General features: G+C 51.9%; 10 protein-coding genes across 10 annotated transcripts; 6 read left to right on the top strand and 4 right to left on the bottom strand.

Annotated features, from left to right (window-relative positions):
* Positions 1–4,194: 4,194 nt before the first annotated feature.
* On the bottom strand, positions 4,195–8,668 carry PSV08DRAFT_408448 (ribonucleases P/MRP protein subunit POP1-domain-containing protein; the record flags this gene model as incomplete). The annotated part of the gene is made up of 3 exons (XM_014223781.1): positions 4,195–5,592; positions 5,675–5,788; positions 6,161–8,668. The coding sequence occupies 3 exons, from the start codon at positions 8,666–8,668 to the stop codon at positions 4,411–4,413; spliced, it is 3,804 nt and encodes a 1,267-aa protein (XP_014079256.1). The 3' UTR covers positions 4,195–4,410.
* A 792-nt stretch (positions 8,669–9,460) lies between these two features.
* PSV08DRAFT_349360 (uncharacterized protein) lies at positions 9,461–10,273 on the top strand (the record flags this gene model as incomplete). Its single annotated transcript, XM_014223780.1, has 1 exon — positions 9,461–10,273. One exon carries the CDS (start codon positions 9,461–9,463, stop codon positions 10,271–10,273), a length of 813 nt encoding a protein of 270 aa, XP_014079255.1.
* A 394-nt stretch (positions 10,274–10,667) lies between these two features.
* Positions 10,668–11,609, bottom strand: PSV08DRAFT_198546 (cytochrome c oxidase, subunit VIb). The gene is made up of 4 exons (XM_014223779.2): positions 11,463–11,609; positions 11,183–11,295; positions 11,067–11,130; positions 10,668–10,981 (listed from the first exon to the last, which is right to left on the bottom strand). The coding sequence occupies exons 1-4, from the start codon at positions 11,521–11,523 to the stop codon at positions 10,947–10,949; spliced, it is 273 nt and encodes a 90-aa protein (XP_014079254.1). The 5' UTR covers positions 11,524–11,609; the 3' UTR covers positions 10,668–10,946.
* A 115-nt stretch (positions 11,610–11,724) lies between these two features.
* Positions 11,725–12,434, top strand: PSV08DRAFT_281226 (uncharacterized protein). The gene is made up of 5 exons (XM_014223778.2): positions 11,725–11,960; positions 12,017–12,032; positions 12,096–12,158; positions 12,222–12,234; positions 12,294–12,434. The coding sequence occupies exons 1-5, from the start codon at positions 11,802–11,804 to the stop codon at positions 12,382–12,384; spliced, it is 342 nt and encodes a 113-aa protein (XP_014079253.1). The 5' UTR covers positions 11,725–11,801; the 3' UTR covers positions 12,385–12,434.
* Positions 12,293–13,237, bottom strand: PSV08DRAFT_198544 (uncharacterized protein). The gene is made up of 2 exons (XM_014223777.2): positions 12,880–13,237; positions 12,293–12,820 (listed from the first exon to the last, which is right to left on the bottom strand). Exons 1-2 carry the CDS (start codon positions 13,207–13,209, stop codon positions 12,683–12,685), a joined length of 468 nt encoding a protein of 155 aa, XP_014079252.1. The 5' UTR covers positions 13,210–13,237; the 3' UTR covers positions 12,293–12,682.
* A 311-nt stretch (positions 13,238–13,548) lies between these two features.
* Positions 13,549–17,793, top strand: PSV08DRAFT_219277 (uncharacterized protein; the record flags this gene model as incomplete). The annotated part of the gene is made up of 5 exons (XM_014223776.2): positions 13,549–13,757; positions 13,813–13,932; positions 13,985–17,058; positions 17,150–17,448; positions 17,504–17,793. 5 exons carry the CDS (start codon positions 13,549–13,551, stop codon positions 17,546–17,548), a joined length of 3,747 nt encoding a protein of 1,248 aa, XP_014079251.1. The 3' UTR covers positions 17,549–17,793.
* Positions 17,794–17,992: 199 nt separating this feature from the next.
* PSV08DRAFT_281200 (CI-B8 domain-containing protein) lies at positions 17,993–19,057 on the top strand. Its single transcript, XM_066092555.1, has 3 exons — positions 17,993–18,051; positions 18,225–18,331; positions 18,420–19,057. The coding sequence occupies exons 1-3, from the start codon at positions 18,013–18,015 to the stop codon at positions 18,892–18,894; spliced, it is 621 nt and encodes a 206-aa protein (XP_065949407.1). The 5' UTR covers positions 17,993–18,012; the 3' UTR covers positions 18,895–19,057.
* An 869-nt stretch (positions 19,058–19,926) lies between these two features.
* PSV08DRAFT_219270 (SART-1 protein) lies at positions 19,927–22,407 on the top strand (the record flags this gene model as incomplete). Its single annotated transcript, XM_014223773.1, has 6 exons — positions 19,927–21,937; positions 21,961–22,003; positions 22,038–22,102; positions 22,143–22,193; positions 22,234–22,253; positions 22,288–22,407. 6 exons carry the CDS (start codon positions 19,927–19,929, stop codon positions 22,405–22,407), a joined length of 2,310 nt encoding a protein of 769 aa, XP_014079248.1.
* Positions 22,408–22,805: 398 nt separating this feature from the next.
* PSV08DRAFT_369571 (mitochondrial 54S ribosomal protein uL30m) lies at positions 22,806–23,084 on the bottom strand (the record flags this gene model as incomplete). Its single annotated transcript, XM_014223772.1, has 1 exon — positions 22,806–23,084. One exon carries the CDS (start codon positions 23,082–23,084, stop codon positions 22,806–22,808), a length of 279 nt encoding a protein of 92 aa, XP_014079247.1.
* Positions 23,085–24,830: 1,746 nt separating this feature from the next.
* Positions 24,831–25,533, top strand: PSV08DRAFT_349352 (uncharacterized protein; the record flags this gene model as incomplete). Its single annotated transcript, XM_014223771.2, has 2 exons — positions 24,831–24,837; positions 24,893–25,533. The coding sequence occupies 2 exons, from the start codon at positions 24,831–24,833 to the stop codon at positions 25,531–25,533; spliced, it is 648 nt and encodes a 215-aa protein (XP_014079246.2).
* Between the last annotated feature and the right edge of the window lie 236 nt (positions 25,534–25,769).

Raw genomic sequence — 25,769 nt, 5'->3', positions numbered from 1 at the left:
TTGTTCCTACTAGGGGTAGGGGAGGGCCTCGTGTCGACCATACGGCCTTTTGTCGGCTGACTGTTTTTTTTGAGCGTTGGTGCCTGGCGCCTTGTCTTGAAAAAGCCCTAAGTAGATTTTTTACCCAAGGCCTCCCGAAAATCTCTCCCTTTGAGGTTTCAGTCCCCCCCGCGTACGTGCGTGCCCTCCGTCCATCCCTTCCGTCCTATCCGCCGCCCCCGTTGCTGGGCCCCTGGTCGCGCTCCCAGGCCCAAACCCTCCGGTCCCCGCATATCTCGTCTTCCCCACGATGACCACCACGTGAATGGTCTCTTGAACTCTATGCAGGCACGCTTTTTTAGGCTCCTCTTACTTGCTAACCTTTTTCCACATACACCCTGTACACATCCCCTGACTTCTATTGTTGACTTTGTGCTCTCGCTGCGTCTCCGGACACGGGTGGCCCAGCCGTAGTTTTTCGGCTTCGTCGCAGATTCGCAATATGGGCCCATTGTTGGGCTGCGGTTGGGGGATCCAGTGGTTGCACACGTGTATCGTGTAGACGATGTAACACATGTTCAGGTCGGTCGTGTGCTTTCGAGATCTCGGATGCCTTGGTACTGAATGACAATATTGTGTTTGGTAATCAGTATAGCAGGTAAGAACTAGACTGTATACCTTCTGTGAGAGGCCTTCAGTCTAAAGATCCCGTTGTCCTGCGGTAAAGAGAGGATGTAGCGTTTTGTAAGGCGCTCTTTCCTTTGCAATGGTCCGCGGTTGTATAATCGACGATAACATACGATGGCTGATTAGATCCCTCTGATGCGATACGACACACTGGCTCGCTAATTCGTTCGTAGCTAGTCTTTCAAACTCCTCTCAACATTACTGTGACGGCATCACAACTCCACAGGAACAAGGCGGAACCAGGTGTACGATTAAAATCCGGAACACGACCAGATTATTAGTAGCTCGAACCAGGAGAGGGTGTCCAGATTAGCGAGCGTCTAATCGTTATGTATGCCTCGTAACGAGACCCACCAAGCAGCCACGATCCAGTGACGGTAATGACGTTAACGAAGCGATATGATAAAAAAGTAACTCGCCTACCCCGGAAAGCAATGATGGCTCTATGCCGAGACAGAAAAAGCAGGGCAAAAGAGACTCTTTGAACAATTGAGGGGGAGGCAAAAATGATAACGAAAATTGGGAAGAAAGAGAAAGAGAAAGAAGGGTGGGAAGTGATGCTGGTGGTGGGGGAGAAGAGCGAGAGTAAAAAAGTAAGCTGGCTTGCTTTTCGTCCCTCCCCCCCCCCCCCCCCCACCATTTGCCAGAAGTATTGACAGAAATCATGATTAAGACTTGTCGTTAGCAACGAGTCGGGCAATAGAGTAAAGGCAAAAAAAAGCAAAGACGCTTGGAACGCAGGCGCTGATTGCACGGGCCAACGTCCTAGCCCCCCCTCATCCTGCATTTCTGCTCACACCCTTACATCGTGTGCGACAGCCGCACCAACATATCCCTTCTTTTTTACTAGGCTCTTCCTACGAGAGACCAATCTGTTGTCAAATGGGCTGACAAGCGCCAACAAGGGAGGTGACTGCTGACCGCGTACGAACATAGCCTTGATTAGTAAAAAAAAAAGACGGGCTTGGGCAAGGAACCATGGACTTGGTTTATAAGGACATGACTAAATGGCATCTGTGTGGTGCGACTTTGACTTGCTCCCGAATCGTGGCTTGGTGTTGATGTTGACAGGGTTTTTTCTTTTTCCTTCCTTTTTTTTCATCACTTTGCACGCGGGTGCCGAGGTAGCGCGGAATATGGATACTTTATTGTTTGTGGTGCTGGCATGACGTGCGACGGCGTGTTGCGAGCGGCATGTTTTGACTTTGGCCAAGATGTGTGAGATAAAAGGGGGGAGAAAGCAAAAGAGACTCTCGCGAAGCAGTGACGATAGTTCGCGCTAGTCCCTCTACAGGGAATGCGCGATGATCCCATCTCGTTTGCTGCAACTCTGGTAAACTTTGCTTAGAACATCAGTCCAGAGTTTGTCTTTGGCTACGTATTGTTGTCTTCACAATCCTGATCGTAACTCGTGATTGCACTGCGACATGAGCGGGCTTGCCTGACATTCGTCATCCAATATTCAGCTCTCGAGATCCCGCAATCAAGCCACGCCCTGTCACACGGCTGAACCTTTATGGCGGGTCGCATCCGCGTTTTCGAGAAGATACCGCGCAGGGAAGGATCGCAACCGACGTTTGGGCTAACGAATAGGGTCAAGTCATCGCTGGACACCTCGAACAGCTATCAGACTGGATCGTAGATTGACAGGGTTTGAGACTTTGTACTATCCGCTAGATTGATAGATACCCAGATCTTTCCGATCTCAACCTACCTACATGGCACCGCGATTGCCGCCACAACCCCGTTACATGGCAATACTAAGTACATGGAGTCCAATCCTCTAGAGAGTGTTCGATCATGTGGTCGCACATCTCAAGATCGATCTGTGAACCCTTGCTTTCTAGAAATCATGTTCGATTTTCATGAATAACTGTTGCCTGGGTTTGACAAGCCTGCATCTTAATCCCAGACATCGGAGACTTTGCCTGGCCCCCTTTTTGGTCTGTCCAGGTGACCGGTACATTAGCTGTGTCAATAAGACATGGTTGTATTATCCGCTTTTCACAGCATTACTACGATGCGTCATTGCATCTTGAACACAACATACGCGTCATCTGTGGTAAATTACTAAAGTGGAGGGTCCGTCTCACACACTGACCCGCTCACGCCATGGCTACTCTGCTACTCCATCCCCACTCAATGGCACCGAGAGATCTTCATGCATCTCGTAACTTGCGTAAACATCCTACGCATATGCATGCCTAATGAGGACAATCCCATGTAGGATTTGCGAAATGGCATTTCCAACAGATATGCAAAACCCCCCTAAACAAATATCATTTATTGGTAGGCATATTTTGCCGAGTACTCATTACCACGTGTAATATCCTGCAAGAAGACCAATGCTCAAGTTCAACTACCGAGGTGTAAATTCGCGTCGTCCTTGAGCATGAGGTAGGGCAGCCCTGTCAGTAAAATATCCGACCGTTCCGTTGTTCCAGCAGCGAGAACAACTTGAGAGGGCCAAAAGGTCCCCACCCCGTGTCTGCCCATGTGGCTTAGAGCGGTGAGTATATAATTATTTTTTTCTCGGAAAATAAAGAAAATAGCATGATGTTCTATTGAAACCACAGGGTTGTTATCGGTGAGGAAGAGCATGGCAATTCCAAAAAAACGCGTTTTTGCTCTTTAATACGCATGTTCTGAATACGTAAGTTAGCTTGCCTGCTTGCCTGCTTTTCTCTTTTTTTAGTTATGCGGTTTCACCTCCTGATATTTGACAAATCGGGATTGAACATAGTCAAATACTAAGATCCAGTTCCGTGATGGACTCGATTTCACGTGCTACGATCCACCAGTTGCGTTTACTCAGACCTGATTTTTTTTTCCTATGCGATTACTTGGTGAATTGGTTGATGCGGGTTATCTAAAGTAGCTAGATACAGTATCTTTGGCTCAGAAACCAGCACAATAGTCAATCAGGGTGAAATTAAAGCTTCTTCGACGCTAGAACTTAAAATCCCCTTTTTGCGTCTTGAAATTGAAAAAGAAACAACCCTCAATACGGGAATGATCTTCAGTACAAAGGAGTTTATTTTTTGGTTTTAGAGGGAGGTAGATTTGAAATTGTCATTACACAAGACTTCACGACTGTATCCCGAACAAGTCGAAATTGGAAAACGCATAATTTGATGTATAGGTATAGGAGAGTTCATCAAGCAATTGAAGAGCCACGGTAGAAAGCAAGACTGTAATGCCTACACGACAGAGCATGTACGTGCAAGACCACCTTCCATTGCACACGTCTATCCAGATAGTCAAACAAAACCATACACGTCGTACGAAGCTAGACATTCACAATATGTTCAGCGCAAAGTCAATCCCACAAAGAAGAAAGTAACAACATTACTCACCAGCAGACTACTACAAGAATCCGACGAAAAAAAAGGTGAAAGTTGGATACATAGCACCCACTTAACTCAGAACAGCTCTCATAACACTTATCACCTAACAATGAAAGTAGAAGAGAGAAAAAAAAGCGATATAAGAAAAAAAAACGCCCATAGGTCGATGATTCTCTCGACGCTTCCCCGTGCCTTGGTATAGCCTAAGTCCCTTTCTTCCCCAGAGAAGATATGAATGAAAAAAACAAAGAGAGAACCGGAAAACGCCGCTTAGATGCTTTAACCCACCCCACCCCATTCCATTTGATAGTACAATGTTACACCTTCATTACACAACACTCTCGCACAGCTGGGGACACATGTCACTGTATCAGCTTGCATGCTTGAGCGTTTGCCGCTACTCGGGCGACGCAGCATTCGCCGGCTCCACGCTAGCACTCATCCTATTCCTGTCTTTACCGCCGCCACCCAAGCTGAGTTTGATCTTCTTCTTCTTGGGCGAATCGCCGCCGTCGTCTGCGTCACGGTCTCTCTTGCCCTCGCCCCTCTCGCTGTTTTCGCTGTGCTTTCGGTCGAGATCTGGTCTGCTACCTGTCTTGAGTTTGACTTTGAGGGTGCCGCCGCTACCGTTTGTAGATCTATCTCGGTCCGCCTTCTTGATATATGAGCTCTTCTTCTTGATCTTGCGACGCTCGGGCGTGTCGTTGTCTAGGCCGAGTTCGTCTGCATCTGCATCGTCGCCGGCAGCGAGTTTCTTGGTAGGCGAGATGCCTTTAGATTTGCTGCTGATTTTTGGAGCTGGGGCATCCTGGGAACCAGGTGCGGGTGTGCCCATTCGGCTTCCGAGTGGCGTATTGCCAACACCCGAACCTGAGCCATTTTGTCCCACAAGCTTTGCCATTGCGTTCCGCGAACTTTGTCGCCCGCTTATACCCAAGCACTTTTCCAAATGTTGTGCGAATCGCGTGATGAGCAAACTGCGCTTGCAGTTTGGACAGGTGTGCCACGGAATGTACGAAGCTGGCTTGCCGCCCGTGTTGAGCTTGATTTCCTTGGTGTCGCCACCAGCCATATCTGTGTCTTGCGACCCGGGTGTGCCGACGCTCTCCTTCTCAGCATTCTTTTGCTGTTGCTTAATAAGCTCGCGCTCCTTCTTGCTCTTGGCCATGTCGGTAGGAAACGGGTTGCCGTATACATCGTGACCCGATCTCTGTACCCAGGGGTAGAGCATACAGTACTCCTTGGTCAGATCGGGGTTCTGCATACCTTTGCCCATGATGGGGTACATGAGGCGCGGCAGCTTGCAATGCGGACATATTATCTCAGGCGTCGTCTTGAGCGGATTCCCCTTGAGAAACACGCGCCCGTTCTCATATTTCGCTGCCGGAGTCTCTGCGATGGGAATTGTCGTGGCGCCGTTGGTGTTTTGCTTCTGCGACTGCGGCTCGAGGTTGGCGAGGGCGATTGATTCGGCCTGGGTGGCAGCCGACTGCATGCGGAGCAGCTTCTCGGACCGGTGGCATGATAGCGCGGTGCTATAGACGATGTTACTCAGCAGTTCGTCCAATATATCCGTCGTCTGCGACAATGTTAGCAGGGCGCAATGACTTTGTCGAAGACGCATAAGAGAGGAGGCGGGTTATGGGTGGAGAACATCATACCAGTTCTGCCAGCGCGTCCGACGGCAGTCCGACGGCAGAGGCGATGCCCTCGGCCTGGTCGTCTGCCAGCCGGTCCTCAGACATGTCGCGCGCGCTCTCTCTCGCTCTGTCGCTCTATGCTCGCCGTCGACGGTGCGTGTTGGGGAGACGAGGCGCTGGCACGGCACATGAACGGACATAGACACACTGAGACGTTAGCGTTAGTTGCGGGAGTTACCCATAGGACCCCTGCCCCCGGGCCCGATTTAGCGCAATGCACTCCCCATGCAGCCTATTGCGAACCTATCTGCCCTACCCCACCCCCCATTACGCACACGACCGACATGTAAAGCGCATAATATCATATTCCCAACGGTCTCAGCGGGGCATCAATGCCATCCATTGTAGTCTACCTATAAGTACAGATCTATTTAGAGTAATACTTGGCACCTTTCACCTCACTTCCCATCTCGCTAACCGGCCAATGCTACTGCACGCTGGTCTTACAATGCACATGCGATCCGACGGCGATATCCCTTGTGCCCCCACAAGGCTCAGCATCCTGCCCACAGCCAGATTGGCTACAGCAGTCGGCATGCCCTCTGCGAGGTTGTAGTTGCCCGTGGTGACAAAGCCAACCAGGTCTCCCTCGTCGGGAACCAAGGGGTAGTCCTCGTCACCGGCTTTGGGCGGGCCCTGGTCTAATTTTGGCGGCTCGAGTAGTCTTCTTGCAAGCTGCCTTTTCGAATCATTACTAGGCTTGACATCGCTAGGCCGAGGTCCCTTCTTGTTTGGTATGCGCTTGTTTTCACCAAGTGGGATTAGCGACACCCATTTGCTTCGCAGCTCTGCGTCCGCTGGCAGCCGGTAGATGCGGGCGCATTCTGTTGGAGTGCCACGTTGTACCATTGTGATCTTTACGGTGAAGACGCAGATTGATAGTAACCGGCTGTCAACCAAAAGATGGCCATCCACAAGCTTTTTGGCCTGAACAGACGACAGCTGACGCAGCGGAGTATACCCTTCCTCCGACCGCTGATGTGAGAAGTCGGCGGTCTTACACGTTGATGGCAAGAGTCGCAACCATTCACAAGCCCAGGGCTCTCCCACTTCACCTTTCCTACCGTTGCCAAGATCAATGGTGGTCCACTCTATCCGCTTACCCTTTGGGCGCTTTGTCCATTCAAGCTTCCTCCCTTGTCGCGCATGCAGTTCCCAGGCCCAACCAGCATCTGTATTGGGGAAATCGTAGGGGAAATGCGGTACCGATCGCTCAAAGTCGACTTGACGCCGCTCTTTCAAGCCGCCGAACCGCGGGTTTCCGCCCGTCGAGACCGGGTAGCGCATTATCTGTCGCCATACCGGCATAACACATTTCCACGGAAGCAGTATTGTCCAAGACCTGCTCTCTCGTGACGTAAATACGAGCGCCGGTATTTTTGGGTCCGTCGGGCGCGCCTCGAGGTCTTCGCCAAGTGTGCACGCACTTTTTCGGCGATTGATGGATTTTTGAGATGGCATGGTTCGCTGAGCGGCCAGCCTGGCGTCCGCGTTGAATACTGCCGCGGCCTTTTGTGTTTGGTCAACTGGCCAGGTTGCTAGTGCTTCGGTCAGAATCGCCATGGAGTGTTGATCTTGTGCTGTTGGAGTAGTTGCAGGAGGATCGCGGAGCCGAGGGTCTGTTATGTCAAATGCCAGCAACGCGCCCGCTGGCAGCGAAGCAACATCTGTTACTGGAGCTAGCATAGACCACAGTGATTGTGGAGCGCCACTATCTGTGTCAGAAGAAGACGATATGGGATGGAGTACAGAACAGAGAGTTTCTGCTGCAGCAGGACCCATGATCTCAATGGAGCCAATCTCGAAGCGGGCGTCCCGAACGGTAACTGGTGGCTTCTGTACTTTAGCAGCCCTGATAACCTCGTTCCAGAGGGTCAAGAAAGCACTCGGATGCACACGAATGAATGCCTTTCTTTTGTCTTTCTCCGACTCTGGCACACACCAGACGATGGTGACGTGGGCAATCCTCTTTAGACGCATGTCCTCTCTTTCGTGTATCCAGCCTTCCCAGGTCCTGGTGCCATGCCTCCATTTCTTCGCTTTCCCTCTGTTCTGCCATGGATCCTCTGCATCTTCTGCGCCAAAGTGTAGTCCCTTCAATAGGCCTGTCAGGCTAGCGTCAGGGCCTTGGAGACTGATGGTGGACATGTAGCTCATGTCCCAGGCCACGGCCCCGCGCTGAGTTGCAGCTCGGTGGGTAAGACGGTATGCCTTGGTGGCTGGCTGCAGAGGGAGGGCAAACCGCCACAGAGGCTCTTTGGGATCCGTCATTCTTGCGCGCTTTGTATGCCACAGATGTGTCGGCAGCCATGTCTTGTCTCTTTGCCGTCTACGGAATCGCGAAGGAGGAGTATGAGGAGTTGCGAGGGCGGGGAATGTGCGCTTCGACTTCGTCTTTGGAAGAGGCGCTGGTTTTGGAGCGTCTACGGGGGGAGGGTCCATGGCGGTGTCTCCATCGTGGTCCTGGGCGTGGGGTGCCGCGGGATTGCCTTGTTTCCTCTTCTTTGCCCGCTTCTCCCAGTTCTGCCTGCTTTTCTCCCGACCCTCATTGCGCAGACGCTTCTTCTTGCCCTTGCCCATACCGCTGCCGCTGGTGCCTCTTGAGATGGGGGTGTTGTCGTCCTTGGCTTCCTGCCGCGCCCGTTGTCGCAGTCTCTTGGGTACACGGGTGGGATTGTGGCTCGCAGTCCTCCTGCGCAACTCTCTGGGGACATCCTGGAAAGCGCGCCGCGACAGGGCGTTCTTTGCTACTTTGATGGCGCCTTCCAGCGACTTGATTTCGTTTTGGTGCGACTTGAGAAAATTTGCAACGTTGATTTCGCCATTGGGATACGCGTTGCTGGTGGGCGTCGCGGGGATGACATGCTGGGGTCTCTGGGGGAAGCGGGCGCGTTTGGGGGCATTGGCGGGGCCTGTGGTGGAAGCGTGCTTCCTCTTCTTTGCATTGTCGGCCATGGCCGCCAGTCGTCGTCGTCGTTGTCGGCCGCCTGGTCCTGTGCGTAGGAGGACGACGACAACGGCAACGGTGAGCTATTCCCTACTCTGTGCTGGGACGAAAGTAATTCGTAGTGGGGCGGCCGTGGCGGTTTCGCTTAGTCAGTGGCGGGAAAACTCTAAATAGGTCTAATCTAGCCGGTCTCGCACGAAGCTTACGGGCGCGCGCGCGGTGATTGGTGCGTGGACGAGTCCCCCTGCCAACGGGCCACTAATCATGCGTTGGTGCCATCGGTAATGATGGCGCTAGCCGCATCCCCACACCAACCGTGCAGCGCGCGCAGTTGCATTGCAGTTGCTGTGATCACGGTAGCACGTGCCATGCCCGAGCAGACCGAGCGCCGGTCGAATGCTAGCTGGACCCTCACCCCTCAGCACTGACGCGTCAGAGTCATCCAAACACCCAGCCCAGTAACTGTATTTCGTTTCATCCTAAGCCCCCTAGCTTGATCATTAAATTATGTCCATTCACAACATCCTCATTTCGCGAGCGTGCGGCGAGGCTCCACTTTCTGGCCGCCCTGGTGATTACAACGTTCCCCTGCATTGCGCGCAGCTACTGCTGTGCCCTGTCCCTCTCGTGTCTTAGACACAGCGTGCGCTTTCATGTTTTCCTGCACCCGGCCTGACCACAACAACATCACCACCCCCTCCGCACACACAGTGTCGAGCATTGTTATCCGAGCCCCCCATTGTTCTTCCACGCCCTCTGCCTGCTGTGCCTAGTTCATAATGATCAACCCATACTCTACCATGTCTCCCTCACCCCTACCCTCCGACCAAGTGTGCAAGTCCAGCTTCAGTCCCTTCCGATCCCCCTCGCCCAGGAAGAGATTCGCCCACGAGCGCAACCAGTCCGAGGCAGTCCAGCGGCCACGGCCTATGAGCATTTCGAGCAACTCGCCAGCGGTCCAGCATACCAAACGAGCATCCATCTACGTCTCAGACGCTTCCGTCATCCTTGCCCAGCGCACACCCATGGCTTCTCCTATCTCGTCTCCCGACTCCATGTATGACCCCGCCCTTGAAAGTCCAGATGCCGTCGACCACTACGCCATCCTGGAAATCACTCCAAAGGCAACTACCGACGACGTCAAGGCTGCCTATCGCCGGTTACGAGTCGTCTACTTTTCAAGCGATGCCAAGAAGTACCGAGCCCTACAGGCTGCCTTTGACACCTTGATGAATCCCGAGACTCGCGAGGTTTATGATGCAAATTATCAGCCCCGTCCAGCTGCGCCTACGTCGCTTGCCAGCATCGGCGAGATCCTGGATCCCGGAAAGCATTGGCGACAGGACAGCGCCCACGGCGACGACCCCGCAATTCCAGAGGAAGAAGAGGAAGAGGAGGAGCAACTGCAGCAACTGCAGGAGGAACCAGAAGAGCCACAGCAAGTCCGCAATGACGACCCGAATTGGGGTCTAAAACATTACAACCCTCGCTATGAGCCAGTTCTCGGTTCGGAGCCATACATGTCATATATTCCTCTGCCTACGAACCTACTGCTCTTTTGTAGAGGACCAACGTACGTGGGCAACTTTGCATTCAACGCACGGCCGAACTAAGGCGCTCTCCTACCCCCTCCAACCCTCCCAAAGCTACAACACGTGTCGACACGGCAACTGTCGATTTTCTTTACGATTTCTTACACTCGCTCAAGCCTTGCATGTAACGGTCTTATTTCCTTTTTTTTCTCTACATATCGTGTCACGGGTGGCAGTCTGTCTCTATCACTCTCGTCTTCTCTCTGTACCTATTCTCTTTTGCTCTCTCTCCGCCAGTCACCATGTTCCCTTCCATCCAATTGAAGATACTTTTTTTTCAAGGTTGCGTCATATAGATTGACCCTAGATATCCCCTCCAGATACTGAATGATAATGTATCCAATATATAAATTCCACTCACCATACTTTGACGGTCAGTGCCTCGGCTGTACGTGCTGTAGCTAATTACATGGCATGTTCTTGCGTATGCTTCGTTCATCAGTTTTGAACGGCACATTGAGTTCTGATGTTAGTCAGTTTGTCAATCAACTAGTGAGGGACCAAAAAACAGCATAGGAGTCCATGACATCACGAAAGTGCAAGTGTTCCGCGTGGCAAATAATGCGAACCCAAACTGCATTGCTGATATCAATCTCTATGATACAGAACACTAAGATGCAGATGCCAGTCTCTGGTTCTTCCTTTTTCTGCTCTACAAACTTGCTACATGCTGCATCTCGTCTGAGCAAGCCGCTTACTGGTCGAGCTTTACGGGAAAGTTTCCGGCCTCTGTTGCACATGTCAGCTGCTGGCTCTCTAGGAAGACGTCGGTGCAAGCGGCACGTAGGAAACACGGAGTGTAATGGGTACTCACCACGCTGGTCGTCCCATCGCGATGTCCAGCCGCTGGGGCACAGAGACTTGTAGGCCAACTTGAACTACGTTTGTTAGCACATGCCTTCATTTCCCATGATTCTGAGGGACGCGCACCTGGTTGCAGGGAGCAAAGTCCTCGCCCTTGGCAGTGATGCACTTGTGGTAGTCGACATAGTTTTGCCAGCAGTGCTTGGTCTGGTTCTGGTTGGGGAAGCGGGCGTCGAAGCCTATATGCGCCCAAGTCTGTTAGCACCGCATTCTACATTCCCAGAGCTCCAAATAACCGTCCTCGGTAGGAATTCAACCATCGAGAGATTGCGGAATCGGCGTACCAGCTGTGAAGGGACGAGTTAGCTTGGTGTCTGCGATGCGCAGAGTAGCGGGAAAAGCTCACCAGTGACGAACTTGAAGGGCTTGGTGACTAGCTCCTCGCCATTTTCGCCGTTGTCAGACATGATTGCGGTGGTGCGTTGGGGATTGTTCGAGGTGGTGGAGCGACAATGGCAGGCGGCGTTGGGCAAGGTGGTGACGGAGGTGAAGTTGTGAGGTTGCGATCATTCCACCCGAGACGCTTTGTCCACACACAATTCGCTCGGCGTTTTCCGGGCAGTCAAGCTCCGCGAGCGAGCTCTCAGCGTGCCTGTGACGAAACCCGTGAAGCCCTTTCGATCCCCAGCGACGACGCCAACTCTCCACTCCCGACCCCAATTGCAAACACAGCAATCCTCCAACCATGTTCAAAGCCACCCGCGCCCTGTCCATGCAGCCAACACGCATGATGGCCATGCAGCCATCGCGAATGATGGCCATGCAGACCACTCGAATGATGGCCATGCGCCAGAGCCCCCAGCTCTTCGTGAGGCAGACCATGGCCCTGCGCAGCCCCGTCCCCGTACGTCCCCCTATCTTTCTCTTGATTCTCGCGAATAGCTTGCTAACAAGACGTAGAAGGAGGAGCACAGCGGTAGGCCAATCACAGCCTGGCTCTCGATGCCGCTGCAACCAAGTTGAATTGACAATGCAACAGCCCACACCGTCTCGCAGCGTCTCCGCCAGCTCAAGAACATCCCCACGGAGATTTGGCCTCTTAGTATGTCGACGCCCCTCCTCTCTTCGGCATTTGCAGGGATCCTTTGCTAACCTCATTTCTTAGTCCTCGTTCTCGGGTAGGCCCCTCATTCCCGCATTGCCTGTTTATAATACAAGTGGTCTGATATACGTGTAGCGTCGCCATCGTCATGGCCATCTTCTCCATTTTCCGAAAACTCTGGGTCGACAAGACACTCCGCCTTAAGAGGCAGGGCAAGCAGGACTAGATGCTTGGAACAGGTCCCCAGGAATGATGGAATCGGCGGGCTTGGAAGGGCTCCAGCGGCCATGTGTATAGGTACAGCATACGGGACTGAGTCCTTGTCAAGTTCAGAAATCAAGCATCAGATTTCCTTTGTGCTATGCCTTTGTTCGTCATATGGTGAAGATGGGGACGTCTGGTAGTAGTTGTTATCGCTCAAGTCAAGATTGAATAATTACGTCTAATAGCATGTGGTATCAATGCACTTTTCCCCAAACGCCGGCATACACCATAGACACCACACCCAAGCCAAACAATGGACTTCATGCTGGCTTGGGTCCAGCTTCATCCAAACCCTCCAGGCCCTGCATGGGGTCCATAGGTCCATTTGCCTCATCCTGGGCCTGCTCATTGGCTTTGCGGTCCTCCTCACTCACAGCATGCTTCGCCAACCACCCCTCCTGCATTCTTGTTAGTGCACTGCCTGACACATGTGCATGCCTGCACTGAGGACACATACCTGCTCCCAAATAGCTGTTTTGCTGCCTAATCCTTCGTTTGCATCCTTCTGCGGTTTGGCTGGCGCTACCTTGATCACGGATCCGTAGAGCTCGCTCCGATCCATGTTATCAATTGCATCGACCGCGTCGGCTGCAGATTCAAACTCCACATATCCAAATCCACGATGCTGCTCGCCCTGGCTTTGGTTTTCTGGCTTGGGAAGGTTCACCTCGACAATGTCGCCAAAGGGCAAGAACGCGTGGAAGAGCGTTTGTTGTGTTACCGCTTGGTCGAGCCCGCCGACGAACACTGTAGCTTTTAGTCGCGAAGTATCAGACAGGTTCGACATGGTTGCCTGTAGCGTGCGATGTGATAGTGGTTCGCAGAGTAGTCGTGTTGTAGAGATTGAGTGGAAATTCGATATCACGTGGCCACTTAGCGGGACCCACATATCGGGCGCCGCCCGCGCGATGGACCAGGGAAGGACAGGTGGATGAATCGCATGGTGAAGCACGTCGTTGCCTCGAATCTCACTCCGCGCTTCTGACACAATTCCGACTCTCCTTTCTCCCACTTCTACGTCTTGTCTCGCTCTGCAAGAAGTTTCCATCAATTCTTTGTTTTGTTGCTTGTCAAATACCCAATTCTCTAGTCTGACGCCATTGAGGTGCAAGCACCACCCACCGTCATGGTCCGTCTACGAGAAGTCCCACGGACGGCTGCTTTTGCCTGGTCGCCTGGTCCAACGCAGCCCCTCATTGCAACTGGAACAAAAGCTGGAGCTGTAGACGCCGACTTCTCCAACGAAACCCAGCTGGAGCTTTGGGAACTTGGCTTGGACGACAGTGAGCAGGGCGTTGAGCTCAAGCCAGTTGCGACTGTAAGCGTAGAATCACGGTACATGGGCAATGGCATCTATAAAACATGGAGTAGCTACTGAACGTTCTTCTAGATTTAACGACATTGCATGGAGTCAACCTAGTGAACAATACCCCCGTGGAGTAATAGCGGGTGCCCTCGATAGCGGGGTATTGATACTATGGGACGCGGAGAAGTTACGAGCAGGCGAAGGGTCAGAGCATTCTCACCTCAGCGAGTGATTACGCAAAGCTGACTTTAAACAGTGACGAAGCCGAGATTGACCAGATCGAGAAGCACACTGGCCCGATCCAAGCGATACAATTCAACCCATTCCGACCGAACATCCTCGCATCCGCAGGCGCCAAAGGTGAACTGTTCATTCACGACATTGACGATGAATCCAAGTCTTTTCGCCTGGGAAAGGCTGGAGCCAACCCCGACGAGTACACCGCGTTAGATTGGAACAAGAAAGTTGCGCACATCCTTGCGACTGGAAGCAGTGGTGGCTTTGTCACTGTTTGGGATGTCAAGTTGAAGAAGGAGAACCTCACACTGAACCATTACGGGCGAAAGACTGTCAGTGCAGTATCATGGGATCCTAATGTGCCCACGAGACTGGCCACTGCCATCCCGACTGATCAGAACCCGCTTGTGCTGGTTTGGGACCTGCGCAACACCAATGCGCCTGAGAAAACCCTACAAGCACATGATCAGGGTGTGCTGTCCCTTTCGTGGTGTGTACAAGACAGCGACCTTCTCCTATCCTGCGGCAAGGACAATAGGACAATCGCTTGGAATCCTCATACTGGAGAGCTGTTGGGTGAATTCCCTGTAGTGACCAACTGGACTTTCCAGACAAGATTCAACCCTGCGAACCCGAACCTCCTCGCAACCGCATCCTTTGACGGAAAGATTGCGATCCAGACATTACAGAACACTACCGCTGCTGCAGACCACAAGAAGGCAGCCACCCAAGCACCCGAGGGAGAGGATTTTTTTGCACAGACACATGCAGAGCCCCAGGGCGCATCGTTCTCGCTCAAGACACCCCCAAAATGGTTGAAGAGGAGAGCAGGTGCGGCTTTTGGCTTTGGCGGAAAGTTGGTACGATTTGGCATCGTTGACAACAAGTCAAAGGTCTCGATTTCGACTTTCGCAGTAGATTCTGAAGTCAGCACAGCCAGCGAAGAGTTCGATAAGGCTTTGCAGGAGGGCAACTTCACTTCAATCTGCGAATCAAAAATCTCAAAGGCAACCAATGAGGAGGAAAAGGCTGACTGGACCGTAATTGAGACGCTAATTTCGGAGAATCCACGCAGTAAACTTATTGAGTATCTCGGCTTCTCTGACAAACAAGAAGAAGAGGCGGAAGAGGAGAAGACGGAAGCCAAGACCAACGGTGATGCGGATGCTAATGCTGATGAAGGTGCCTCGTTCTTCGACAATGCGACCAACGCGGGCAACTTTCTCTCCGACCTTGCGGCTTCTAAGGGCGCGAAGACCAACAACCCCTTCCAAATCTACACCGGCTCAGAGTCAGAGGCTGATACCAAAATCACTCGCAGTCTTATGCTAGGAGATTTCAACGCTGCATTGGACGTTTGTCTTAAGGAAAACCGATTGTCAGATGCTTTCATGATCGCTATCTGCGGTGGTGAGAAATGCATCGCCAAAGCACAAGCTGCATACTTCAAGAAGCAGGCAGACGCGCCAAACTATCTCCGCCTTCTTGCCTCTGTTGTTGGAAAGAACCTATGGGATTTCGTGTACAATGCCGATCTCAAGGACTGGAAGGAAGTCATGGCTACCATCTGCACATTTGCTGACCAAGCTGACTTCCCTGATCTCTGTGAGGCCCTTGGTGATCGTCTCGAAGAAGCCTTCTCAGAGGGAAATGTTTCATGCCGCAAGGATGCATCTTTCTGTTACTTGGCTGGTTCCAAGCTTGAGAAGGTCGTCGTCAACTGGGCGCAGGAATTGCAAGAAAACGAGAAGGCTAGCATTGAGAAGACGGACAGTGACAACAGCTTCTCTATCCACGCGCGATCACTGCAAGAGTTTATTGAAAAGGTCACCGTTTTCCGAAAGGTGACCGACTTCAAGGATACTGAACAGCAAAAGGATGCTGAATGGAAACTTGAGCCTTTGTACGCAAAGTACGTCGAGTACGCTGATATCGCATCCGCCCATGGGCAGTTGTCGATTGCCGAGAAGTACTTGGATCTACTCCCTGAAAAGTACCCAGCAGCAGATGTGGCGAGGAATCGTGTCAAGCAAGCGACAAGGAAGGCCACAAACCAACCAGCAAGCGCTCATAGGCCAACTCAGTCTACTGCCAGCGGACGACGCCAGGTTGTGGTTCCTTCGTATGGTCAACCTGCTCAAGCAACACCAGTACCACCTCAACAGACACCATACGCTCCAACCAACCCACTCCAGACACAACCGGGAGCATCGCCTTACGCTCCAATCAATCCTTTATCGCAGCAAGCTCAGGCTGCCGTGCGATCACCGTATGCGCCAGCAGGCGTAGCGTCCGGTAATGCCTACACTCCTGCTGGCTATCAGCCATCTCAGCCGTCTGTATCCCAACCAAGTTACGGCGGCTTCAACCAGACCCCCCAGCAAAACCCAATCGCGCCTCCGCCACGCAACTTCTCCAACTCTCCATCCATTGTACCTGCAGCCAACAGAGGCCATATTCCAGCATGGAACGACACGCCAGACTTTGGCCCGCCAAAGCCAGCGTCACGCCGCAGTACTCCAATGAACGCTGTAGCCTCTCCATTCCCCAACCAGCAACAGCCAATGGCAGGTCCGCCGCAAGGTCCATTCTCCCCTGGAGCAAGGTCAACGCCACCCCCGCCACCAAAGGGTCCTCCATCTGGTCCTCCACGAGCAGGCACTCCAAGCCAATACGCCCCATCACCGGCAGCTAGTACGTATGCTCCTCCACCACCTGCTGGTTTTGCGTCACCACCGCAAGCACCAGTACAGCGTGGAGCATCGCCATACACACCTCCAACGGCCGCCGCACCACCCTCGAACCGCTATGCTCCCGCCCCAGGATCGCAGCCATCGGCTCCGCCAGGACCAATGGCTGGCATGCCTCCACCGCGCAACATTGCACCACCACCAGGTCAATTTACCCCCGCTGCATCGCCTTACGCACCTTCACCCGTCCAGCAAACGCCTCCTGCAGCCGCAGCTCCCCCACCAAGAGGCCCGCCACAAGGTCCTCCACGAGCTGGACCTCCTCAAGGAGGCCCTCCAAGACCTGACTCTCAGCCTAGAACTGAACAATCTCAAAGTACTGCCCCAGTAGCGGCCAAGCATCGTAAGTGATTTTTTTAAACCCACCACAATGCACCCGCTCTGCTCAATCAGACTATGCCTACAGTTGAGTGCTTTTTACTAATTTTCAAAAGCTTCTGGTGATCGATCACACATACCCGATGAATCTCGGCCAATCTATGAGATTCTCGATGCAGAGCTTCAGCGCGTCAAGAGCAAGGCCCCTGCTCAGTATAGGCAACACGTTGCCGACACTGAGAAGAGGCTCAACATCTTGTTTGACCACCTTAACAACCAAGATCTTCTCAAGCCGGACACGATTCAGCAGATGAATGAATTGGCGGCCAACATCCAAGCCAAGCAATTTGACACGGCCATTGCCATATTCTCGGAGCTGATGACCAACAAGACCGATGAGGGCAGCAACTGGATGGTAAGTTGAATACCAGAAATTGGGGATTTGAAAACATGTACTAATTTTGGAACAGGTTGGTGTCAAGCGCTTGATTCAATTCAGCAAGTCGACTGCTTAGGGAGGTTACGCTGCTGCAAAGCTCGAAACTGTCCCTGAAGAGTCCATTATGGCATACGAGTAGTATGGAGCATGAAGGTCGAGATGATTGAAGAGGTTTTGCGTGCCAAAATCATGTATGTGATAGAGGATATGCAATATGTATTGAGTTATTGTCAGTGTGAGTTTGATTGAGGTACTGGTGACGAATGTGAAGAATAGAGGCAGTCTTGAGTATATGGTGTAAATCAGACTTTACAATTGTTTGAGTGCCTGTAAACAAGGTGCATGGTCCAAAACTAGGGGATGGTGTTCGAAAATAGAAGTGGTGATAGGGTTTTGCGTGCTGGGTGAAGTGAAGAGGGGCGGTCCCCCCATGTCCCACCTGTAGATGCCAAGATGCGGCCATTCGCGCTACTACGGGGAAGTGCACTAAGAATCTCTCGAATCTCCGCAATTGCAGTTCAACACCACAACACAGCAGACATGGTGCACATATTAAGTCGCATGCGCAAGTTGCGCGAGGTGAGCAATCTACTTTTACAATTGCCTTCTGGTCATTGAATAGGGCTGACGAATATTACAGAAGGTATGTTGATTTCTGCCACATGCACCTCCGAAAGCGCCGCCCGCAGCCCGACGTCCAAGGTTGAAATGTATGAAAAATTACAACAGATGGCTGATGGCGCTACTCACAGTTGCTATGGATAAGATGTGGGCCTGGCGCTCTTATATTACCGAAGGAGGTATCCAAGATTAGCATGGAGTTCAATACGAAGATTTATGGAGGCCACCGAGGGGCAAGGTATGTTCGAAATTATCTTCAAAATGGCCCAGACGATAAGATCTGTCGATTGGAACAAGGCGACGCCGCATACTGAGACTGAGAACAGGAAATTCTGGCGTGAGATGCTACCCCGAATAAAATACCGAAACCCATCCGTTCCAATTCAAATTTCACGGCACAACGACGCAGATGGACCAGCGCTCCTCCATATCTACACGGCTTCGAAAACCCAACCCGCAGCTGGTACTACCAACGCACCTGTAGCACAACAACCAGAATCTACACCGCCGTCAGGCACACCAAATGCACGCAATAGTCTCGTTCCTGATACCTCGAAGCCCACCTATACGATCAATATCAAAGACCAGTTGGAGAGTGAGATTTTAGAGGCGCTAGTTGCGCAGACTGGTGCGCAGGAAATTAAGCCGACAGAGCAGGAGTTGGCAGAGATGCGGGAGATTGCCGAGTTCAAGGAGAGGAGCGAAGCAGACAGAGTGCAGGTCAGGGAGAGGTTAATGAAGGAGCGCAGAGAGGCTGAGCTGCTCAAGTTGGCGAGAGGAGAGGTACCAACGGCAAACTAGGCGTTTCGACATGACTGGGGAAATGTGCCGTTTTGAACAAAGGAGAAACATGTGGAATAGATGGACGACATTGGCACAGCGTCTGCGTTGCATTCGACTGGCTCTGTAGCTGAATTATTGTATAACATGTACATTTTCAAAGACATCGGCATAAGATGAGTCGAAGACATGCACTTCAAATTGCAAGCAGCAAGCCCTTGGCATCTCGTCGCAAAGCCGTGAAACTACGCCCCATTCTGCATTCTGCATCATGCAACGAACTGCATTGCATATGACGCCATTGTTTATAAACATGCAATCAAGGTCGCGTGAGAAGAGCGCGAAAGCGAAGTTGTCGAGATGACCGATGCTCAAGATATCACACACACAAAGTCGCGCTAGAAGCAAAGCTGCAATACTCAGCATAACGAGGATATGTAGCCGACTGGGTTAGTCCCAAGCATCAACGGCCGACGGCCTAGCAAAAGGGAGACGGAATCAGTCTGCCTGACAGACAACCATACACCGAGCTCGAACCTTGCGGTGAGCTCAGGCTGCCGGAAGCTGCCAAAGTTGTTCTCCGCTCCTGTCGTCCGAAACAATCTACCGGGAAGAAGATGGCTCCATGATGGACGAGCTGTCAGCATCTGCAACCGATACACACTGCCGCAGAGAGCAAGCCCTCTGGGCGGTGGATGGGAGATTCTGACACAGGGCGTTGGTGGAGAGAACAAAGGCTGAGGCCGACGAACTTTTTTTATGCGATTCGGCTAATCGTCGGCGCGCCGTCCGTGCTAGCGCCTTGGCGCGAAACTGTTGCTTCGGAGGTGCCATGTTGCCCGCAGCCTACCCACACCCATCCAACGCCCAACTCTCACTATCTTATGCATCGAGAAGAGCGCATTCATCTTCCTCGGGTAGCTGCTTGTTTGTTCAAAGCGGTCACACTACTTCTTCTCTGTACCCTGCCTGCGACACTATCCGACTGGCGGCATCCTGCCTTCTGGTAACGCGACTCACTGATTCGACCGTCTTCCTGCAACCACATCCACCATGGTCGACCTGTCCATCGATGAGGCGAACAAGATTCGCCTGTCTATGGGCCTTCCTGCCCTTCCAGGTGGAAGTGCTTCCACAGCACCCGCAGCGCCCTCTGGTCTCGATTTCAAGCCTGCCAAAGATGACGACGACTCGGATGGAGAGCCTGCAAGCACCATCGATACGCGTCAGGCCGCTGCCTCGGATAATTGGAAGAAACTTGAGCAAGAAAGATTGGCCAAGATCAGGCGCGAGGAGCGCGCCGCTGCAATTAAGAAAGAACGCGAGAGGGCGTCGCGATTTACAAAACTCGAAGGTAAGGGACTGGCGGACGAAGCCGACGTTGACGATGACTTGGCCTGGCTGAAGAGCAGCAAGAAGCGCCAAAAGAAGATTGCCAAGGAGGAGCAGATGCGCAAGGAGCTTGAGGAGCGCGAGCGTCAGGCGCTTGAGGCCATTCAGTATACCGATAAAGACCTTGCGGGTGTCAAAGTGGGACATGAGCTTGACGAGTTCGACGACGAGGACCAGATTTTAGTGCTCAAGGACACTGCAGTCGATGCCGAAGACGAAGATGAGCTCGAGGCGGTTGCGCTAAGGGAGAAGGAGCGGTTACAAGAGCGACTTGATTCAAAGAAGCGAAAGCGCGTTTACGACCCCAACGATATGGACGAGTCGGGCCAAAAGTCGATTTTGGCACAATACGACGAGGAAATCGACGGCAAGAAGAGCAAGGCCTTCACACTAGATGGCAAGGGCCGGACTGTCGAGGCCATCCAGGCTGAGGCTGAAGGTGTTGCAAAGCCAAAGAAGGTCGCCATCAGTCTAGACATACTCAAAGAAGATGCGCCTGCAAACGACTACATGGATGTTTCGGAGGTCAAAATGAAGAAGCCTAAAAAAAAGAAGAGCAAGAAGTCCAAGCGGGAACGTGTCGAAGACGAGGACGAAATGTTCGCCATGCCTATAGGGGAGCCTGCAGCCGACGACATGGAAGTTGATGGCGGAGAAGCCACCGCACCACAACAGAAGAAGAAGAAGGTTTTCGACGAATCCTTCATAGACGATGATGATCTTCAGGCAAACCTGGCGGCCCAGCGTCAAAAGGCCCTCAAAAAGCGCAAGAAGATGCGACCGGAAGACTTGGCACGACAACTACGTGAAGAAGCCACCACCCCACAGCCTGACGTCCTTGAATCTACCGAAGACGGAGATGTCGGATTAGTCATTGACGAGACAACCGAGTTTGTTCAAAATCTGGGTGCAGCTGGTGATGATGAAGACGAAGCACGCCGGAAACGTAGAAAGTCGAGCCACATCTCCGAAGGCACCAAGTCAATGGGTGATATTCCAGTCGCTGATGAAGATGGCGATGTAGAGATGGGCCAATCATATGCTGAAGCAGCCGAAGCAGAAGACGCAAGGAACCGCAGCGTCTCACGTGCTCTTTCCACAGAAATTACCGAAACAGGTCTCGAGGCTGAGAAGACTGTTGACCAAGGTCTAGGTGCCACGCTTGCACTGCTCAAGCAACGAGGACTAGTCACCGAGTCTGACGCTGGTGAAAAGAATGCCTTGTACCGTGAACGCCAGAAGTTCATGGCGGACAAGGCCAAGGCGGAGGCGGAAGCCGAACGTCAACGCAAGATTGTTCGTGAGCGTGAGCGAAATTCCGCCCGCTGGAATAACATGACGCCTCGCGAGCGCGAAGAATGGGCCCGCAAGAACAACACCAGCGCCGACATGGTCGAAAGCCGTCGTCTCGCCGAGCTTTTTAACAAGGAGTACACACCAAACATTGAGCTCAAGTATGTTGATGAGCACGGTCGTCAAATGAACCAGAAAGAGGCGTTCAAGCAGCTCAGTCACCAATTCCACGGCAAGGGCAGCGGTAACACCAAGACGAAGAAGCACCTTGAGAAGGTGGCGGCCGAGAAGAAGAAGATGGCCGAGAGTTCGCTCGATTCCAGTCGAAGCGGAGGCGGTGGTTTGGGTAACGCGTTTGACGACCAGGCCAAGAAAAAGGGTACGGCTGGTGTCCGCTTGCAGTAAACTCACCCGAGTCGCAATTTGCGCTTCGAGACACACAAAGGTCAGTAGCTCTCGAAAGCTGTATTTTGTTTTAGAAACTTGATCATTAATGCAAGATTGGTTATAGAGGGGTTTTTCCTCTTCTTCGAAAGTGATGACGGTATGATACCTATAGTTTTTGCATTGAGACTGATTTACAGGGTATCTGTTAACTCGCGCTGGACCTCGGACAGACGATGGTCGGCCATGTTGTAAGTTTTATCAAATGCATTATGGTAAGTAAATGATCAGCATTGGTACTTGATGTACAGGTGAGTTCTTGCTCAGTGATGTAACATACATGAGGTATCCAGCGTCTTGAAAGCAAGAAGTATCACGATTACTGGGACGTACTCAAGCTCTTCTGACACGATCGAGCTTGCCGATATGCAGGGCAAGCTGGGTCGATATGCCTGGATGTCATGATCCCTCCAAGTGTTGCTTGTGTGCTCATCTCAAAGGCTACAATCAGACATAAGCTCATACAACAGCATTTCAAGTAGATGTACAGAAACGTGAATATAAATTCTTACTTTAGACCATTGTTTCATTTCAGACCCACATGTACGTCTGCAATTCTTGCAATCGACATATCCAGTCTAAGAGAGAAGAGGGTATTTTTTTTTAAAAAAAAATACATAAAAGAGAGCCGCAATCATGAAGATTGAAAAATGAAAGCCCTATCATGACACACATCAAACCATTCCCTAGTCTGGTTCCCGAAAGAAAGAAAGAAAAAAAAACGCCTATACATGCACATACATACATTTCTTTACATCCTCCCACACCCCCAATCATCCAATATTAACACCCCCGCCCACCAGCTACTCATAAACGCCCATGGCCTCCCCCGCCCTCTTCTCAACATAATACCCTGGATCCGGCCTCCTCGCCTGGCGCATCTCCTCCTTAGTCATAGGCGCGGCCACCTCCTTGACGTCGACCAATTCTTTTATGCGCATGATCTGGCCCGCGACGGATTGCGAGACGGGGTGGTAGACGGTTGTCATGCGCTTGCGCAGGCCGAGGGCTTTGAGCACGCCTTGGGTTTTGGCGGGCATGCCGATGCCGGAGCGCATCAGGGTTATGCGGAAGTATGACATTTTCTTTTTTTCTTTTTGTATGCGCGCCCTGCCCTCCTGCGAGGTTGAGTGGTTTCAGCGCGTTTAAAGATGGTTTGGTGTGGTGAGGTTTCGTGTGTCGGAGGGTTTGTTGGGTTGGGCGGGCGGTGGAGGAAAAGAAGGACGCTGAGGAGGTGTTAGAGGAAAGGAGGGGGGGAAGTTGGTGTCAATTGATGGCTTCGGTGTTGCTTCGTACAGTTGGTGGTTATGTTGTGGCGCTCAAAAAGCTCGTTTGCAGACTTGCAATCGTCGTTGTCGTGGGCTTTTCCGACGAAAGAGTGATGGAGGTGCTACTAGTCCCAGGATGGTTTAGGGCACATGGCAGCCAAACGCCGGCTGACCATTCCATGCTCGTAACCTTTACTCCGTTACTCACATGAAGACTGCTCAGAATTATCACTTTTATAATTATGGAAGAGTCTTTCAATTGAGATCTCATGATAGGTGAGTAGTGGTGGTTACATGTCGACAATCACATTTAACGGTCTACTATGCAATCTGCCTTCCTTCCGTGTTGCTGAACAGATTGCTGCGAATGCCCGCTTCTATAACGTGTCTCATAGCAGTACATTCATTAATTTACTCGGAAGGCAGCTAGCTTCCGCTTCTATGAGGCAGAGGCGGTTAGCCTACGGTTATGTTGCGGAGAAGCACTTTTGCTTTTCCCCTGCTGCATGCGTCAACTCGTTTGTTAACACAGTACCGACTCTATGGGTTCTGCGAAACGACACAGCGGCAGCATGCCTTGATAGCTTAACATAGCTTGAGGGGCAAGATTGTTCTGCCATTCTCCAGCTGTGCGATTATTGCAGTTCGACGTAGTAATAGTAGTAGGTTTGGATTTCTTGTCTGCATGCGGTATGATGTTATTATCTGCAGGTTTCCAAGCATGTACTCTGTTTAACAATTTGAGCGGCTTGTTATTCAGCATACATTTATCTAATAACTCGCTTATTTTCCTAGTGTATACAGGTTTCTCGTCCCTTTCGTCGTCTTTGAGATGATGTGTTTTCCACTAGTCGGCTACTGTCCCGACTTTTCAAACGAACCGTCTTGCGGAGATTTTACCCGTCTGCATGCAGTTACCCAGTCATTTACGCACTAGGCGAACGAAGCAAAACAGGTTAGAATGTACGTTTTTCCAAAAGACTACGGAAAGACCCACGAGGCTCAGCTAGCTTACGTGCAAGCACCAAATGGGTAGCCCAGTCGCGGCACCGGCCCATCCTTTCCAGTGGGCTCAAGCCACTCCCAGTAGCCTGGGTCGGCACTGCAGAATGGTCCCGCGGTACAAATATGGTCATCTCTTTGTTGAAGTCTCGGGAAGTCAACAACTCGAGCAGGAGAAAGCAACACTGTGCATCTCCGCTCGGGAAATGGAAGACAACATTGCCAGCAAAGTATTGACCTGCCTGGATGCATCCGATCCGTTTGAACGGCACTTCTGACCGCTTCTTGTCGGTACATGCAAGGAGACTTGATGCTACGAGGAGGCGTGAGATAAGATATAAAAGTGACTCTAGACAGGTCTATAATGAGATGGAGAATTGGTAATTCGGATTAGACAGGCAGTACAAACGTTTCTCAGACGTTATCACCATAATTCTCTCTTCCCTTGCAGTTCTAACCTGTTTAATGCCTTTTGGTTTCGCAATGTTTATTTGAATATACCACAAGACGAATCCACCAAGTCATCGTCCTTCCAAATCTCTTGAGTCGATTGTCACCATGACAAGTATACAAACTTCCCCCCCTGTCCACACCACAGCAACACTGACACAGCAATGCAGCTCTTCATCCAGTCACAACACCCTCTTCCTCCCCCCTCTCCACCTCATCAACCACAGCGCCCACCGCGATCCCCCCACTCGTCTACCGGGTCCACCGCAGCAACTCGCAAACGCGCTACTCCTTTTCGACCGGCTTCAGCGCCAAGAACCAAACCACAATCGTAAACTACACGTCTGCGCTCTCGCGCTTCGGCCTCGCCCATCTCAACCAGCAGACCAACATCTCGTCGCCCTTCATCAGCGTCTACGACAGCGCCGCGCACGCCGAAGCCGTGGCGCGGTATTTCGGCGAGCGGTACCAAGAAGATACGTGGGTTGTCAGTGTTGATCCCGCGCATTTTGCACGGGGCCCTGTGTTTTGGGCGGCGGATTTGCTGAGGGAGGGTGGGGCGGAGGCGGAGAGTGGGAAGGGCAGCAGGAGTAATAGGAAGAAAGGGAAAGGAGGGGTGGTGGTGGAGGATGCTGTGGATGAGTGGTTGCATTGGGGGGAGTATCTGGTCATGTATCGGATTCCTGCGCAGGCGATTCGGGATCAGACGCCTGTTTCGAAGGTGGGGGATCCGCTGAGGAGAGGGGTGGGTGTTATTGGGGGTGGGAGTGGTGGTGGGAGTGGTGGTGCTGGTGCTCGAATTGACACATGATGATGATGTGGGACACAGGTATTCAAAATGTTTTTTCTTTTCTTTTCTGTTGCTTTTTGTTCTTCTCATGACATCTCGTTGGCATGGATGCTAGTACTCTCTTTCTTTCCAAGCTGGTTTAAATATTTGTTGCCAAGCGTTGATGTTGGTATTGACGCTCAGATGTAAACTTGATTCATACGCATCTCTTTCCCCGCTTGCCAACTAACTTCACAACCCTCTCCACCCACTGCCCA

The sequence above is a fragment of the Bipolaris maydis genome, assembly GCF_028858645.1.
Source record: "Bipolaris maydis strain C4 unplaced genomic scaffold PSV08scaffold_4, whole genome shotgun sequence".
Lineage (NCBI taxonomy): Eukaryota > Fungi > Ascomycota > Dothideomycetes > Pleosporales > Pleosporaceae > Bipolaris > Bipolaris maydis.
This window is presented reverse-complemented; position numbering and strand designations above follow the sequence as displayed.

Bases quoted from the DNA above. Each gene is read 5' to 3' on its own strand.
- PSV08DRAFT_198546 (XM_014223779.2), bottom strand. From the start codon at position 11,523: ATGTCTGACAACGGCGAAAATGGCGAGGAGCTAGTCACCAAGCCCTTC. The intron at 11,296-11,462 runs GTGAGCTTTTCC...GGGCGCATATAG, and splicing joins GCCCTTCAAGTTCGTCACTG to GCTTCGACGCCCGCTTCCCC. The intron at 10,982-11,066 runs GTGAGTACCCAT...CATGTGCAACAG, and splicing joins GCGATGGGACGACCAGCGTG to AGGCCGGAAACTTTCCCGTA.
- PSV08DRAFT_281226 (XM_014223778.2), top strand. From the start codon at position 11,802: ATGTTCAAAGCCACCCGCGCCCTGTCCATGCAGCCAACACGCATGATG.
- PSV08DRAFT_198544 (XM_014223777.2), bottom strand. From the start codon at position 13,209: ATGTCGAACCTGTCTGATACTTCGCGACTAAAAGCTACAGTGTTCGTC. The intron at 12,821-12,879 runs GTATGTGTCCTC...ACAAGAATGCAG, and splicing joins AAACAGCTATTTGGGAGCAG to GAGGGGTGGTTGGCGAAGCA.
- PSV08DRAFT_281200 (XM_066092555.1), top strand. From the start codon at position 18,013: ATGGTGCACATATTAAGTCGCATGCGCAAGTTGCGCGAG. The intron at 18,052-18,224 runs GTGAGCAATCTA...CGCTACTCACAG, and splicing joins GCATGCGCAAGTTGCGCGAG to TTGCTATGGATAAGATGTGG. The intron at 18,332-18,419 runs GTATGTTCGAAA...GACTGAGAACAG, and splicing joins GGAGGCCACCGAGGGGCAAG to GAAATTCTGGCGTGAGATGC.